At 34.7% G+C, this 18068-nt stretch overlaps 2 protein-coding genes across 9 annotated transcripts in view; one reads left to right on the top strand and one right to left on the bottom strand.

Moving 5' to 3' along the window:
- PHYHIPL (phytanoyl-CoA 2-hydroxylase interacting protein like) overlaps positions 1-12540 on the top strand; it is a 90325-nt gene extending 77785 nt beyond the window's left edge. Inside the window, exons 2-5 of one of the 2 annotated variants that reach the window (XM_057735873.1) lie at positions 592-788; positions 2661-2835; positions 4353-4470; positions 11447-12540. In XM_057735873.1, the coding sequence (XP_057591856.1) occupies positions 592-788; positions 2661-2835; positions 4353-4470; positions 11447-11981 (1025 nt within the window). In that variant the 3' untranslated portion in view covers positions 11982-12540. The remainder of the gene's footprint in view (positions 1-591; positions 789-2660; positions 2836-4352; positions 4471-11446) is intronic. The other variant, XM_057735874.1, reaches the window with a different exon arrangement.
- Positions 12522-18068, bottom strand: part of FAM13C (family with sequence similarity 13 member C) — a 122261-nt gene continuing 116714 nt past the window's right edge. For 5 of the 7 annotated variants that reach the window (XM_057735872.1, XM_057735871.1, XM_057735865.1 and 2 more), the window contains 2 exons: positions 17302-17403; positions 12522-14132 (listed from right to left, as the gene is read on the bottom strand). In XM_057735872.1, the coding sequence (XP_057591855.1) occupies positions 14009-14132; positions 17302-17403 (226 nt within the window). In that variant the 3' untranslated portion in view covers positions 12522-14008. Of the gene's footprint in view, positions 14133-17297; positions 17404-18068 lie in introns of those variants that run through there. The other 2 variants (XM_057735869.1, XM_057735870.1) reach the window with 2 other exon arrangements.

Genomic DNA, 18068 nt, shown 5'->3' with positions numbered 1-18068 from the left:
CCTTGACATAGTAACTGTTACAAGAATGGTCTGTGATATTAGTTGTGTATGTAGCATAAACATTACATGCTATTTCTATGTATGAATTTCCAAAAGCAGAAAGGAGGAGCAATTTTTATAGACTGTCACTGATACCACATAGATATTTTTTAAAGAAACATTCCCTTTGACTAGACTGTTTCATTATCAGCATTTATGATTTCATTTGGCTTAAAACACCTAGTATTACTTTAGAGCAGAATATATTGGTCATGTAAGAAAAACGGTCACTTAGGGCCTTTCAGCAGAACCTACCATGTAAGGCCAATCTTTCATAAGTTAGAAAGATGGATCATCAATGTTCTTGTTTTTATTTCTGTGGAAGCAGAAATTGGAAAAGGAAATTAAAAATGTAGAGTTGATAAGGACTAAATTTCTTTTTGTTGGTAATATGGTCTTGTGATGATAGTGTTACTATCATTAACACTTATTATTTCATGAACAAAATGAAATGTCAAATTTAGTAATTAGAAACAGATAAACAGCTAATGGTCTTGCAAACTAGAAAAAAATCCATTAGTTGGAAAGTATCTGTGCATTGTTTTCTTGCAGGGAACAAATCACAAGACAGTGGCATAGCAGAGATGGAAGAACTTCCCGTACCACATAACATCAAAATAAGCAACATTACATGTGACTCATTCAAGATTTCATGGGAAATGGATGCAAAATCAAAGGACCGTATTACACACTATTTCATTGACCTCAATAAGAAAGAGAACAAGAACTCCAATAAATTTAAACACAAGGTAAAATCCTAATGCATCCTTATATTCATTTGTATCTTAAAACTTTATGAGGACATTTTGAAAGAAGGAATAATAGTCTATTAATTACTTATATGATGTATTTGACATTGGTAAGAATAAAAATTATATGTCATTTAAAAGCTCTATTCCTCCAAGAAATTTTGTAAGAAAATGAAATGCCAAATATATGGGTAAAATACATGTTTTTCCCTGAAAAGGTAAAATCTTGACTGTCATACAGACATAAAAATGAACATGTGTTAAACATTTTATTTAACACATTAATGGGGTAACTGATGAGGTATCACAACCAGTTCAAAGGATGACCCAGAAACAAACATTTTTATGGATCAGGATATTGAAATAAATGTATAAGTGGAGGCAAAACTGGTGCAGGCTGAGGAGAGCAAGGGCAGAGGGGTGGGGTGCTTCCACTGGCTGAAATTCATTTGCATGTATTTAGACAAGAATAACTGAATCATTACCAGTTGTCTACAAATTCCAGAGTTATAAAATAGATTCCACAAAATTAGAAGAAGAGAGCCAGAAGGGTGTGCTATAGACAATTCAGCTTTCCATTGAAGCACACATTTTTCCCTATAACTGCCAAAAGGAGAATGTGATGGCAGCTTATAATTTGAGGATATTTGTTAAAATACTTAAGAGGTTAAAATTGCTTTATGTATTCAATTTTATTTTATGGTTTGAGAAAAAAAATCAACCTTTAGGTATTTTAGACATGTAACAATTTTCTGATATTTATTTTCTTACCTGTCTGCTTATCACATATCTTTTCTGATACGTATCTCCCTTCAGAAGTGGCTGTAGAGAGGATAATAGTTATCTGGCTTAAGAATTCTCTCTTATGTTTTAGTATTTTCACTGCTAAGAAAACTGATCTTATTTTAATATTGATACTAAATTTTAACTTGGCACATCTTTTGAAAGAATTGTCTTCTCTAGAAATTATGCATTTTACTACGTGTAATTATACATACTAATGGTAAATAAGGCTTATACATACAGATAAGTGTGATAGAACAAGATTGGTAAGTCATTATTTTCCCATGTTCCAATTTTAATTATTCTTTCTCATGTTGGATATTCTCTTTGCTGACATTTGCCTTCTTGAATTAGCTTTGAAATATTTAGCATTAAATGGTGAGGAGTCAAGATTTTACCCCCTTTCTTCATTCCACACCTAGGATACCATATCTTTGGAAATAGAGTGAATACTCAACTAGCAGGTTTAATTACCTTATTAATCATTGTTTAAAAATACCTAAACTTTTGTGTGACACATAGGCTCCATACTTGATTACAAGTAAAGCAAATTGTAACCTCATTTGTATGTAAAACTGAATATTTATTTAAAAAATGTTTTCTCTCTTCACATATAAAATATTTAGTAATGGGCTACTCTAATAAAATTATTTGGTAGTATATATTAAACAAATATAATATTTTAAAATACTAAATCTATTGAATTTTGATTTCATGTTTGTTTTCGATTGTGTTGTTTTATCATTTAGTATTAGAATATTTCATTTTAAGGAGCATATTAAGGAGTGTACAGAGGAGAACATTATACTGGAAATCAAGAAAACGAATCCAGGTTCATTTATGTCATTAGCTTAGCTGTATGATCTTGACATGTCTCTTGATCAAATTTGGCCTTAATTTTTACTTCTAAAGAATAAGAGACTTGAATATAGTAATTGCTAAATATCTTTAAAAAGGAAATTTGTATCATCATCCAGGAATTTAATAAGTTCCTCCACATTGTTCACAATTGATTCAAGTTATACTGCTAAATTAATTCATTTCCTTCCTCCCTCCCTTCCTTCCTACTTTTCTTTCTTCCTTTCTTAGGATGTTCCAACAAAACTGGTGGCAAAAGCTGTTCCCTTGCCTATGACTGTCCGTGGACACTGGTTTTTGAGCCCAAGAACTGAGTATACAGTAGCAGTGCAGACTGCCTCAAAACAAGTTGATGGTGATTATGTTGTGTCTGAATGGAGTGAAATTATAGAATTCTGCACAGCAGGTGAGAGAACTGGATACAAATACAGAAAAAAAAACTTATTTAATAGTTCCTGGAAAGCAAATTATAGAAAATATTTTCTTTTTTATAATTATGAAGGGATATGTATTGTATTGGTCATTCCTGCATTGCCAGTAGCATTGTGTGACAGAACAAATTGATTAGAGGGAGTGCAGGTTCTCAGTAAAAACTGGGTAATGGCATTAAATTACTTCTGTGCTACATGCACAGTTTGATTTTTCAAAGTAAAGGCTTTGCAAATAAAAACTGATGCAGTATGAAAATATACTCAGCATATTTTGAGATTCATTTTGAGAGAGAGAGAAAGAGCGCTTTTTTCTTCCTCTTTTTTTTCCATATCTTATTTTCACAGTCTTGAAAGAAAAAAGCCAGGAACATCATTCTCTAATTTAAGGGAATGGAGGCAGATTGCAGTGACTTTACCTAGCAGAAATGTTACTGGATTTTTCACTTGAATGCTGATAATCTGTCTCTAAAGTGTCTTGTGAGAGAGAGAGAGAGAGAGAGAGAGAGAGAGAGAGGGAGAGTGTGTGTGTGTGTGTGTGTGTGTGTGTGTGTGTGTGTGTGTGTGGCTTTGCTTCATTAGAAAGTACCTCATAGCCATTTGGCATTGAGATATTTGATGTAGAAAGCCCATCCCCTTTGATCTTGAACTGTACCTTAACAGTCCACTGGGTTGTAAATGTTATGTATTTGTCTTATGCATTTGTCTATTTGTTTATTCATTCAATCAAGAAACAAATATTTATTGAGCGCCTAAATAGGTGGTGAAGGGACACAAAGATACTTCTACCTGAATATGTCTGTCATCCACTCTTTCTGTCTCTTAGAATAGGGCTTTGTTTCTTCTTTGTCTAGATGATTGTTTCCTCCAGAAGCTTGTAGAAAAAGTCTTAAAAACAATTTGCCTCACCTATTGCAGGTTGCTTAGCAACTTCCCCCAGCTAAGGCATCCTTCAGATAAATCAGCTATTTTTTTCCCATAGCCTCACACTAGATTTATTTCAGACTCAGGACTTGCTTAGCTACTGCTTTATCTCAATATCTTCTGTTTTCTTCTTAATTTCAAACTCACTATAAAACTTCCCATGTGGATATGTAGAATGGATGAAGTTTTAATTCTAAGTCGTGATTTTATTTCAACCCTTTTTGTTTATTCTATGAGGAAGTTGCTAAGAATTGCAACATTCTTGATAGCTAAGGATCTCAGTGTATAAGAGCAAGGAAAATTGTACCTCTCTGGTACTATATTTCTTCCTAAGATGTCATTGAGGATAAGATCCACCATTTAATGCATTGTTAAGAAAAAATTAAACCGCCAATTAAACTATGAAAAAATGTGCCACACAAAAATAATGTTCTCTTTTTTAAGTGCAGTTTCCTATTCACTAAGATGAATTTCCTAAAAGTGAATTTTAATAATCTACAATTTATTAAACATGTAGTTGATACTTTTGATAATATATTTTTAATAACAGACTGCTTTTTGTTGTTTTCAGACTATTCAAAAGTTCATCTAACACAACTGTTGGAGAAGGCCGAAGTGATTGCAGGACGGATGCTTAAATTTTCTGTTTTTTATCGTAACCAGCACAAAGAATATTTTGACTATATTCGGTAAGAATTGAAAAATATATATACTGATTTGCTTTACTAAGTGCCATTCCAAATTCTAGGCCCTTGAGTCTGCTTTTGTGAAATAGCAATATTAGTTTTCTTAACAAAGTAGTTAATTATACTCTGACTTTCATTTCCCAGAATAATTAAGTTTCTAGAAAAAATCAGATCATGGGATTTTTTTTCCACTTCACTTAGATTCCTTTACATGATCACTTGTAATACCATTTCCTATGTATTTGAGTGGGAGATCTTAAACCTCCAGTGTGAAGATTGATGAGCATGCCATGTACAGATACACACTCCTCCTCTAATGCCCTATCACTCAGTACCTTCTGTCTCATACCAACTTCTAAATTTTCTCCTCTTCCTGTCGGTCATTGAAAATGAGAGAATTAAAGGGTGACTGTTTCATGAAATATGGTGAACCAGGTGGGATTTTCTGGCTTCTGCCTACATAGAAATCTCTCAACCATTATCTTGGGTTAATTATTCATCTCCTTTGTTTACTTTTGAATTCTAGTGTTCAGTAGTATTTCTAAGATATCCTGTGTTTGTCCTTGAAAGCAGTTTTCAAGAGTTCAAAAGAATTCCATGTCACAAGTAGTTTTAATACTTACAGCCCTTTCATATTTGTAGAAGAAAATTTCAAGAGAGTAAATAGGCAAATGCATGTTTTAAAGTGAGACTAAAGCTTTTAAATTGGAAGTGCTGTACAGGTTGTAAAACTTTTTCACAGTAATTCTCATACTTTGACATTTTTAAAGCTTTGGTCTCACTTTTTTAAAGTATCTTGATGAGATTGCATATGAAAAAAATTTAGCAAGTTCTGTTGTTGTTTTGGTTTGTTTCATAACTCTCTAGTTTTTCTTAAATCAAGATGCTGGTTCCAAATCTAAATAAGCTCCAAGCTGCGGAAAAAGAGAGGTGAATTTAGGCATGTGTGTTCTTCAAATTAAGTACTTTGCAATATCATATATTTTGATCATGAAAACTATTCCTGCCTTAGGTTTGAATATCCTATAAACACAGAGTTTAGTCCATAATTCTCTTTGCTGGTAAATTATTTACCCTTGAGTCTATATAATTCATAGTAGATGCCATTCACTTAATTTAGAGAATATGAACTGAGAGACAGAACACAAATTATTATACTTGTCAGTTGTTGACTGCGAATGACCATATATGACCAAAAAAAGGGGGGTTTTTTTATATTTGTTAAGCATAAAATTAGAAATTAAAAAGATCCATTGTTGTTATTTTCTTTAACAATAAATACATCAATAGAATAAACAAACACATCTTTGGTACTAGGTTTAGATTCCCAGAATATTGCCAGTGTCTATTTTAGGTGGCCACTGGAGGTCACAATTTCTCTGGTTTTTCTTTGTCCTTTGGGTGGGACCTTCTGTTTTCAGGTCCTTAGATACTCTAGAATTTGCTCCATCTGTTTTCAAAAATTCTTACAAGAAGAAAAAAGATAAAGACTGGGAGCATGGGAAATGGAAAAAAATTATTGTATATATTGTATGATTGATTCCAATACACTAGTATAAAAGATGTATTTACTAACGAGGAAATTTACCTTTGTTGGCTTTTCTGTGATAGTTGTAAAACTCATGTAAGTTATATTTTGATGTAGTATATATACATGTGCTGCAGTATATATACATAAAAAATATACTTGCCAAGGAATGGGTACAGGTTTTCAACATGGCTTTTTTTTAAAAGCTATGTTAACTGAAGCCACATTAGCATCAGTGGATCTTGATTTTCTTTTTATGTAAATGTGCTCTAATCAGGGCACACTTTCTTCATCAGAATTCATTTAAAATGTCATCTTGTTATTCACAAAATGCTTGAATAGAAAGGAACCTTTTACTTACCTGACACACTTTCCAAGTCATTATGAATTATGAAAAAGCCATAGATAAATTCTGACTCAATCCATATGAATGAACTCATTTTGATCTCTCCCTCTAGAAATGAATTCCTAAATGAGTATTGCTTTACCTTACCCCAGATCAAAACACTACTTTCTCTCTTACTCCTTCAAGCTCACTAGGTAGCCTAACAGTCCTTAAAACATGTTTCTGTATCTGAAAGTTTTCTCTTCAGGAATCCATTGAGATTGGTAGACACATATAGAAATTCCATTACAGTTTGGTGCTAGATTGTATATTCTCAGAGTTGATGTCTGTCACTGATAGACATTTCTCCTAGCCTAAGTTCCTGTTTATATGTTTTCTGCTGTTATTATTTCATATAATTGCCACTTCTAGATGCCTGTAGGATACATATCATATTAATAATTGGGTTTTGTTAATGAGAATGTAACAAGGGTAAGAATTTTTGATTCAGGACAAGATGGTGTAGACATACTTCTCCCTATTCCTCCCACTAAGTACAGCTAAAAACCCTGGGCATTGTTTATATATAACGGAACATAAGAAGATTCTGAAAGGTGGAGAGAAGAAAGTAAACCAGTTAGGGACCTTGGGACTCAAGGAACAATACAGTGATGGATTTTCTTCTTAGCTCTCATATTCTGGACTAGCTGCTAGAGAAGCCATCAGCTCACAAACATCAGTGGGCACAGACAAAAAAATATCTGCCCAGAAGGGCTGCTCTGTTTGCCCAAATGATCAGGAAAGCCTTGAAGACAGAAACTTCTTAGACAATAACTGTCCTACTCCAGCCAAACGCCATGGAAAAAAATTGTTTTTCCACACCACCAGCCAAGGCCAGGTAGGAAACCTAGACTTCCATCTCCCAACATAAGGAGTCACCCTCCCCTCCTCCTCCATCCCTTGTTGCAGTAATGTCAGAGAAGGCTGAATGGGGAGCCTGCACTTACACCCCATGCCAGTGGCAGTGAGATGCCTGTCACCCTCCCCGCTGGAGTGGTGTCAGAGGAGGCCTAGTGGAAACCAGGACTTTTCACCACAGCCAAGGGATAATAATAAGGTTAGCCCCTGCAGTGTGAGTGAAGGCCACATAGGAAACAGTAATGAGACCCCCTACCTCTCCCAATTAGACTGTGTTAGCAGCAGCCTGTGGGAGCCTAAACTTTCACTTCCACCCAGTAGTCACACCCCTTGTCCTATGTCATTGAGGCTGACTGGAGAACTTGGACTTTCATCCCATGACAGCAATGAAGTGACATCCCCACACTTCAGAAGAGACTTACTAAAATAAGAAACTTAAAGTCTCGTAACACAATACCCCAAATGTACAGGATATAAATGAAATCTACTCATTATACCAGGAAGCAGGAAAATCTTAACTTGAATGAGAAAAGATGATCAACAGATAGCAACACCAAGGTAACGCAAATCTTGGAAGTATCTGACAAGGATTTTCAAATAGCCACCACAAAAGTTTTTCAACAAGCAATTACAAACACACATGAAACAAATTAAAACAGAAACAACAAAGAAATAAAAAATATAAAGAACCAAATGAAAATTTTTTGAACTGAAAAACACTAAATGAAGTGAAAAATAAAACAAAACAAAACAACTCAGTGGATAGGCTCAACAACAAAATCAAGAAGACAAAGGAAAGAATCAGTGAATTTGAAGATAGAACAACAGAAATTACCCAAACTGAATAACAGAGAGAAAACTGACTGAAAAAAATTGAGCAGAGCCTCATGGATATGTGGGACTACAGCTAATATTGGTTTCATCAGAATAGAAAAGGAAAGGAGAAAAAGGGTGGAACTGGAAAGGTATTCAAAGAAATAAATGTTCATATGTTCCCAAATTTGGCAAATGATATAAACTTAAAGATTTAAGAATTTAAGTCAACCTCAAACAAGATAAACCGGAAGAAATCCATGCCAAGACACTTTATGAATGCCTAAAAATTGAAGACATAGAAAAAAGTCCTGAAAATAGTCAAAGAAAAAAGAGACCTTATCTATAGGGGAAAAGCAATTTGAATGACATCAGCAGCAGCAACTCTATAGGCCAGGAAGAAGTGGCACAATATTTCCAAGTTCTAAAAGAGAACTGTTAACCCAGAAAGTTGTATCCAGGGAAAATATCCATTAAGAAAAAACGAAAATCAAGACATTCTCAGATGAAGGAAAACTAAGGGAATTTATCACGAGTCTAACTACCCTAAAAGAATGACTAAAAGAAGTTTTCAAAACACAAAGAAAAGTGTTAAGAAAGAAATTTGGGGACATCAAGAAGGAAGGAAGAACAAACTAAGAGTAAAACTATGAGGACCAATCCAGGATATCCTACAGCATTTATTTATCATGTCTGCTTAGTCTCCTCTCATCTGTGGCAGTCTTTTGGTTTAGTCTTGAATCTGCAGTTTTAATCTGCTCCCCATGCAGACCTCAGGCACTAGAATTTGAGATCCATTGCTGTTCCAAAGTCAGAGGCAGATCCTGGGCATACCTCACTTACCCATAAGCTCTTTTTTTATGTAAACTCTTTTATTACTATACTTGAGATTCTTTTTAATGTAAAAAATGAGGAAGTATTGGATAACACTGTAATTGGCAGGATTTTTTCTGTCTTAGTGTTACACAAGATAATGTGTTATACAATTGATGCTACCTTTTTATTGAAATATAGTTAGCTTCTGGTACACAGCAAAGTAATTCAGTTATATATATATAACACTTTATATATATATATACACATACTTTTTCATATTCTTTTCCATGATAGGTTATTACAAAATATTGAATATAGTTGCCTGTGCTATACAGTAGGACCTTGTTGTTTATCTGTTTTATATATAGTAGATTATATCTACTAATCCTGAACTCCTAATTTATCCCCTCCCCTTTCCCCTTTGATAACCATAAGTTTGTTTTCTCTGTCTGTGAGTCTGTTCCTGTTTTGTAAGTTCATATGTATCATATTTTAGATTCCGCATATAAGTAATATCATATGGTGTTTGTCTTTCTCTAACTTAATTTACTTAGTATGATAATCTCTAGGTCCATGCATGTTGCTGCAAATGGCATTACTTCTTTTTTTATACCTGAGTAGTATGCCATTATATATATATATATACCACGTCATCTTTATCCATTCATCTGTTGATGGAAATTTAGGTTGCTTCCATGTCTTGGCTATTGTTAATAGTGCTGCTGTGAACACTGGGTCCATGTATCTGTTTGAATTAGAGTATTCACCTTTTCCAGGTATATGACCAGGAATGGGATTGCTGGATCATATGGTAACTCTATATTTTTAGTTTTTTAAGGAACCTCCGTACTGTTTTTCTATAGTGGCTGCATCAGTTTACATTCCCACCAACAGTGTAGGAGGGTTTCCTTTTCACCACACCCTTTCCAGCATTTATTGTTTATAGGCTTTTTGATGACGGCCATTCTGACCAGTGTGAGGTGATACCTCGTTGTAGTTTTCATTTGCATTTCTCTGATAATTAGCAATACTGAGCATCTTTTCACGTTCCTATTGGCCATCTGTATGTCTTCTTGGGAGAAATGTCTATTTAGGCATGCTGCCTATTTTTTGATTGGGTTGTTTGTTTTTTGTTATTGTGTTGTATGCACTGTTTGTATATTTTTGAAATTAAGCCCTTGTCGATCGCATCATTCGGAAATATTTTCTCTCAGTCTGTAAGCTGTCTTTTCATTTTGTTTTTGGTTTCCTTTGTTGTGCTTGATTAGGTGCCATTTGTTTATTTTTGCTTTTATTTCTGTTGCCTTGGGAGACTGACCTAAGAAAGCATTGGTACAACTTATGTCAGAGAATGTTTTGCCTATGTTCTCTTCTAGGAGTTTTATGGTGTCCTGTCTTCTATTTATGTCTTCAAGCCATTGTGCATTTATTTTTGTGTATGGTGTGGGGGAGTGTTCTATCTTCATTGATTTAAATGAGGCTGTCCAGCTTTCCCAACACCACTTGCCAAAGAGACTGTCCTTTCTCCATTATATACAGTTTTGCTTCTGTCAAAGTTTGACTGTACGTGCGTGAGTTTATTTCTGGGCTCTCTATACTGTTTCATTGACCCATATGTCTGTTTTTTTGCCAATACCATGCTGTTTTGATTACTGTAGCTTTGTAGTATTGACTGAAGTCTGGCAGGGTTATACCTCCAGCTTTGTTCTTTTTCCTCAGGACTGCTTTCACAATTCTGGGTCTTTTATGGTTCCATATAAATTTTAGGATTATTCTAGTTCTGTGAAAAATGTCATGGGTAATTTGATAGGAATCATGTTATATCTGTAGATGGCTCTGGGTAGTATGGCCATTTTAACAATATTAATTCTTCCAATCCAAGAGCATGGGATATCTTTCTGTTTAATCTTCTATGCCTCCCATTGGCATAAGTAAAATTGAAGGGACCAAGGAACAGGAAGAACTAGATGTTAGAGTCCCAGCCCACAGTGGAAGGTGAGAAGGGTAGAGAGCAGATCTGAGAGTGGGGTAAAGGGAGATAAACGGCTTTATTCTAAGCAGAATGCAAGCGAGAGGACCTGATTTGTAAACTGTGTCTGGGTGAAAAAAAACTAAAGCAAAAAAATAAAATGATTTTGTACCACATGGACAACATTCATTTTAGGTCTAAATTCTGGCATATTTTAAAGAAACATTCAGCATATTTAACCAGTATTGTTAGTTCAGTTTTCTCTTCACCAAGCCACTTCTAAAACCCAGTAGGCAGATAATGGATGTGGTTTCAGACATAAGATTTCTAATTCCACTTTGGTTTTCCTGGTCAGGAAATTTATTGTTAAAGACCTCCAAGGTTTGTAGCAGAGCATCCTTATCTTGGGCTCAAAGCTAGAATTTAGCCATCTATAGATAATGTCAAAAGATGCATTCTCCTTGATCTGATGGTAGGATGGATGGCTTTTAATAGTGGACAGGCTTTTAATAGTAGACAGTTGACTTTTAGGCCTATCAGCATTAAAGTCTATGAATCAGTAGCTTTACAACTATTGTACCAAGCATTGACCTTTTATTTTCTCTTGCAGAGAACATCATGGGAATGCTATGCAGCCTTCTGTCAAGGATAACAGTGGTAGCCATGGCTCTCCTATCAGTGGAAAATTAGAAGGCATCTTCTTCAGCTGCAGCACTGAATTCAATACTGGGAAGCCACCCCAGGATTCACCTTATGGAAGATACAGGTTTGAGATTGCAGCAGAAAAACTTTTTAACCCCAATACTAACTTATACTTTGGGGACTTCTACTGTATGTACACTGCTTATCATTATGTGATTCTTGTTATTGCCCCGGTGGGATCACCAGGAGATGAATTTTGTAAGCAGCGCCTTCCTCAACTAAATTCCAAGGATAATAAATTTTTGACCTGCAGAGAAGAAGATGGGATGCTGGTTTACCACCATGCCCAGGATGTCATTTTAGAAATCATTTACACTGACCCTGTGGATCTTTCTCTAGGCACCGTGGCAGAAATCACTGGTCATCAGCTCATGAGTTTATCTACTGCAAATGCAAAGAAAGATCCCAGCTGCAAAACCTGTAATATTAGTGTTGGACGTTAATGCCCACTTTTCTTATTCTTAGTCCCTTTTCTTCCCTTTAGGAGCACTGATCCTCTGTTGTCCATTTTCATCACCAGATGTTTTCCACTGAAGCATGCACATGCCGCTATCACCAAAAGCAAACTGCCACTTATCAAATTTCATTCTGAGCTGTTTTAGTGTTCCCTATTCCCTACCCTTCCCACTACTTTCAATGATGAAATATCCTAAGTTGTCCTTCTGACACTCTCTTGCCTAGATGCTGCAATGTTTTTATTTTTCCTTTATGCCAAACATAACCAAACAATTATATAAACTGCTGTAGCAAAATACAAAATAATGGCTTATAAATGGTGTTTAAATATGCACTCATTTTAATCTACTGAACAAGTATTGGGATAACTCCAAACCGCATGAAAGGGTGTAATTGCAGCATGAGTTAAATCTTGAAGCCTAGAATTGTCAGCACTTAATTGTCAGCACTTCCAACTTGTTGTTTGACAGTGTTATTTATGTTATTTATATTAGCTAACAGGAAACAACTACTGTGTTTCAACATAATAAATATAATAGAAAAATATTTTATTTGTATTGTTGTATAAAATATTTACAATCTTATAGAATATATAGAATTACATTTTAATAGCAATTGTATACATGTCATGGAACCATTTCCCTTATCAAAGATGTAGTTTGTAAACCTCAAATAGTTGTGTATCTGTCCTGTTACAAGTAGATGACTTTAATTAAACAAGTTTATGAAGGACATTATTCTGATTCATAAAAGTTATAAAATATCAAGTAAATACAGAGAAAACAATAGGCCTCTGAAATAGTCTGCTTTGGAAATAAGTCAATATTCTTCCCCTCCAAACTATATGAAAATGTGAATTTGTTCAACATCATGCTTCAACATTACAGAAAACAGAAATACAGACATGGCTGGTACAAGAGAAAATGAGGACCTATTACTTATTTTTACAAAAGCAAAAGTAATAAACATGTGGTTTAGTACAAAACAACATACACTGAAGTTGATGAAGCAAACAAAATATTCTGGCTTTTCCAATGTGTCATAGCAAACAATTTCTAAACCTTTCATTTTATACAGAATGAGGAACAACGATAGTTCATGGGAAAATTTTTTGACTTTACAAAGTACAGACCTTGGAACATTAAAGAAAAAAAACACACATTCCCAATGGAAAAATAGTTATATAATCTTATAGTAAACAAAAAGATTAGAATCATACCTATGATCACATTAGATTATATACTACAGACACATCTATCCAAAATACCTATTTTCAAATTTTATTACAATATTTTATTTTAATATAAACATCTGTCAGTTATAGACAAAGATAATTCACAAAGTACATGCTATTAGAATGAACTTTGGTAATCAGAAATGTAAAATTTTAAGTAACAGATAAAATAATGTGCTATTTTTATATAGAAATAAAAAATTAGCAGTGACACATTCTAGTATATTTTAGGGTGCTTGAAAGCCTAGCAGACTTAAGGGACAAGGTAGTAGATTTTTTTTTAATCACTTAAAAATCGATTAGAAGTTCCAAATGAATTACATTCTTACTAGCTGTATTCCTTCCTACATAAAATGAAGAGTTTTTCTTCCTCTTATTGATTTTTTTAAAATCATGCTCTTTCCATATGTCAATATAAGCAATCTTTGGACACTAAGTAGACTTTCTGTAACCAGTGGCCCATTTAACAGGTGGATGCTTTGTGTTATTTAGATTTGATAAAACAGTAGATGTTTTCTGAAATAATTATACCAACTGTGTGTTTTCTCCATGGAGAAGGCTGAATTTTATTTTCCAACTATATTGTTACTCGTTGTATTTCCCCCCATTTTAATCCCTTCTACTCATTTATAATTACATGTGCCATCCATTCTTAAAAACAGCTAATACTACCACTAAAGTGCTTCGATTTTCAGTCGTCATAGCTACTTAGCAGGAACGGCAGAGGAAAGTAAACTTGACTTATCTTGGGTGAAAGTGATCACAAGCATTTCCTGAACTTCAAATAGTTTTGGCCACATCTTGCTTGCTTATGAGGACCTCTAATAGTCTCAGTTTGGCTTTTATATGCTTGTATTCATAGTACTCATCTGCCATTGGTATCCTATCTTCCTTCTGTGGACTTCTGCAAAAAAGAAAATATCGTCCATTAGTTCCTAATGAACCAAGTCATTAAAAATCCTTTTCTAACTCTTACATGAGAAAAGTACAGGGGAGCAGTTTCCACTCAATTTTTGTATCATATCTTTTTTTCCCCTCCCTTTTACCTTCATTCACTCCCTCTTCCATGTGTTACACTAGGTTTCAATATAACAGTACTCTGAGAAGTTACATATTGTGTTTTGCAAATACACAGCACAGTGCATAGACATATAAGGTTAGGGCAAGTGAAAAGGTCTGAGGGAAATAAACAAAAACCAGGACCCTTAAGGCATTTCTTACCTAGTTTTTCTCCCATTATCCATGCCTGTGTGTTTAGCCTTTACAGTGATAGTTGTTTAAAATATCAACCTAAAAATACTACAGAAATTACATTAACAGAAATAACATATTTATGGTAATAGGAGAAAAAAGCTCAATAGCTATCTTACAAACATGAAGTAGTTCTAAGTTTTCTTGTAATTATGATACCTATCTCTGCCAATGTATAGTAAAATCACTGAGAAGCTCCTTTAAGAAATTTAAGTCTAGATTTCACGATTCTCTTTGCACACTAATGCTACTAAGACTAGGCATGTGATGAGGTGCATATTTTTATACATACGCCTTCTAGCTACCAGATGTTCTTGACATTTACTTTGAAGAATAATTGGATAACATCTGGAGTTAAAACCATTTGCCTTGCTAGAAAAATACATCTCCAGGATATGTTTTCCAAAGGACAACAGTTACTTCAGGATCTCAGAAGGGTCTTTTCTCCTTCATTAACAAAGATGGTCAATTGCTTTTAAATTATTTCCACCTATGACTTTGAAATATAAGCCATGGAAAACACAGGTGAAGTCACCACAATTGCTACTGAATATAAACATAGGTACTCTCCAGTACTCTCCACTCTGAGAATGGGTGAATAGCACACACTTAATGTTTTACCTATACCCCTTCTATTTTCCCAGTACTGAGAAAGACATATTTATATTTCTTACAAATAAAAAACAACAGCTAATCTATACATTCTCTATGAATGTAGTTATCTACTTATGTTGTAACGCTATATATGCTGCCCTGAAATTTCTAGTTCAGAACTCAGAACAGTACACAAATCTATAAACAGGGTACCTCTTAAATGTTGTCTCAATTATATGACATAATTGCTTTGCCTCCATTCTGTATTCTGGGCCAACCTTATCATAACTGAGTGTCTAAATACCACTTTAATTTGTATAAACATATCTAAGTGAAGAAATGGTCTAATTTATAGGGAAGTACTAATAATATATTATGCTATTGTCTCTGGTCCTGCATACTCCATTTTGGCTAATAAACGAGTGCATTGGCCAGAATGAAAATTTTTGCTAAGTGTTTCCTTAAGCAGTTTTCTCATTATATAAAACATACTAAAATGTTTAGCCCAGTCCCTGGCTCATATTTTTTTTTTTTTGGCTCATAATTATTAATGTCATATCTGGATAATTATGCTTCTCGCATGGTGAACATTACCAAGAACATTCACAGTACCTTAAAAGTTTTAGTAATCCATTTGCATGCTAATTTTACCTATGGACAGTTAACACCTCCCAATGAAATGTTTTAGGAAAGCAAGATCCATACTTCCTAGCCCTTCAGCTATTTGATTTTACTTATAGTATAGCACCGCTTCTGCATTGAGTTTAAGTCTGTTACCACAAGAGGGCATATAACCTCAATCCAGTATTAGGCCTATCTGAAGTGGGTTTAGGACTCACTGGTGCATTAGAATACTATATACAGAACATAACTAACTTCCCTGTATGTCAAAGGCATGCCAAGTACCACTGCAGACCCATTTCGCAAGACTAATAACACACTGGGAAGTTCTCAAACTCTTTAAATCCATGGGTTCAGATAGGTTAAAAAAAAAATGTACAAGTTGTACGAAAATTTTGTAAAGGAAAAAATGGAGATGGGAAAACACAACAAGACATTATGTTTTATATTCTAAGTTTAACAACCATATAACATTTCTCGCTAGATAGTTAACATTAGCAGAAAGGTAAGTTGGACTTATGTCAACTTGAAGCTTCCAGGTAGAAAACTTGCTAAATGCAAAAAGTTTGATAGGACTGGACCTATAAAACAGTGAACAGGCCTGGAGGACTGAAGTATAAAGTTACTAAGAGGTGAATGACCAAGCTTTCAAGACACTTTTAGAAAATAGTCCTTTCTCCATCAGGGCAACCCTCAGGCTGCTGAATCAAAGCAATTCAAGAAAGGCAGATACCTAGATGGAGGAGAATACTGAGGAACCAGTGTATCACTGACTCCCACCTCTGCCACCTTAATAACTCTGTAACTTTGGGAAAGTTACACCCTTTAAAATTTTTTTAAAGGCTGATGTCCCACATGACAGCTATAGCTTCCCGGGGTATCCCAGGAACTCCAGTTATTTCCTCTTACAACTGTGGAAACAGGCTCGGGATAGCTAAGTGGCTTGTCTCTGTCTCTTCCAGAAGTAGATTAATAATCCTTTCTCATGATTTTACGTATATGCATATATATATAATTTTGTTGACAATACACCAGAATTTAGAAGAAACTAATGAAGTGCATAGTGAGACTTGGGTTGATGTAGAAAAAAAGAGGACATAGCTAAACATTTTACTTAAGGGATAGAAAGAATAGCTATGAACTCGACCAAATCCTGAAATAAAATAATTAAGGGCAGATCCCGAAGCTTAAAGAATAGATTTAAAGCAACTAAAGAATTATTTAATAAAGTATGGAATAACTTGTAGAACTAAGTAACCAAGAACAAATAAGTTATATGGGCTGAAAAATCAAGTATTATAGATTTTTAAAAAGGTTTAGATACATTCAGTAATAATGAGATTTATTATGCAAACTTAGGGATTTGGGGAGTCCATCTTTAATTTTTAAAACTTGATGTCTCATACTTGATAGCTACAGCCTCCTATAAAACATACCTAATAATGGTACTACCTGAATGTTGCATTAGACAAATCCTGGGTCTAAGTCACTTCGGAAACCATTTATGTCTTATATAAAGTCACTGTTCCTGCAAAAAATTACAGCTCACTCTTAATAGCAGTTCTCTAGGAAACATTAGCTTAAAAAATATCTCTGCCCACACTTACCTTCCTGTTTGTTTAAAAAACTGTTCCTCAAATTCTCTTAAGGCCTTCCGAAGTCTCTTCTTGTCAGCCCTAGTTTCTCGGAGATGGTCAAGAAGTACAGGCCTGTGTCAGGTAAAATATATATTTGCCACTGAGCTCTGGCATAACTGAGAGACCATCGTGAGCAGAGTTACCTACTTAGCAAGAGGATATTATGATACAGAAGTGTTCTGCCTAAAAGAGTGTCTCCTGAATAAGCATGACACATGTAGAGCCTGACCTAGGGAAGCATATCACAGAGGACATTACTTGATGAAAATAATGTCACAGGAAAAGGGAGAGGACGGACAGGAGGCAAGCAGACTGACTCCATTATAACAAGTGGTGAACGCACGAGTGAGAGACAGACATTTTGGAGGGATACTCATCAGCATTTGGTGACAGACTAAACATAGGAGGCACAAGAGGGAGAGATTTTAAAGAAAATTCTACCCCTTAATCTAGGGTATAGGGGGAATGGCAAAACCCTTGGGAATGAAACAAAGACCCAAAGAGAGCTATAATTATGTTGCAAATTCTACTCACTTCATTATACTAAGACAAGAGAAAAGTCAGATACTTCAGAGCAGGGATTTTATCTGCGGAACTTGGGTCTGGTTCCAGAAACTAAGTGAACTCCCTGAAATTATATATGGGCATTTTCTAAAAAGATTCCATTGCTTTCAAAAAAGTCCAACACCCCCCAAAAAGTTAAGAACAGCTGCTTTAGAACAGCCAGCTAGCCAGTC

The sequence above is a fragment of the Hippopotamus amphibius genome, chromosome 5 (assembly GCF_030028045.1).
Source record: "Hippopotamus amphibius kiboko isolate mHipAmp2 chromosome 5, mHipAmp2.hap2, whole genome shotgun sequence".
NCBI classification, from domain to species: Eukaryota; Metazoa; Chordata; class Mammalia; order Artiodactyla; family Hippopotamidae; genus Hippopotamus; species Hippopotamus amphibius.
This window is presented reverse-complemented; position numbering and strand designations above follow the sequence as displayed.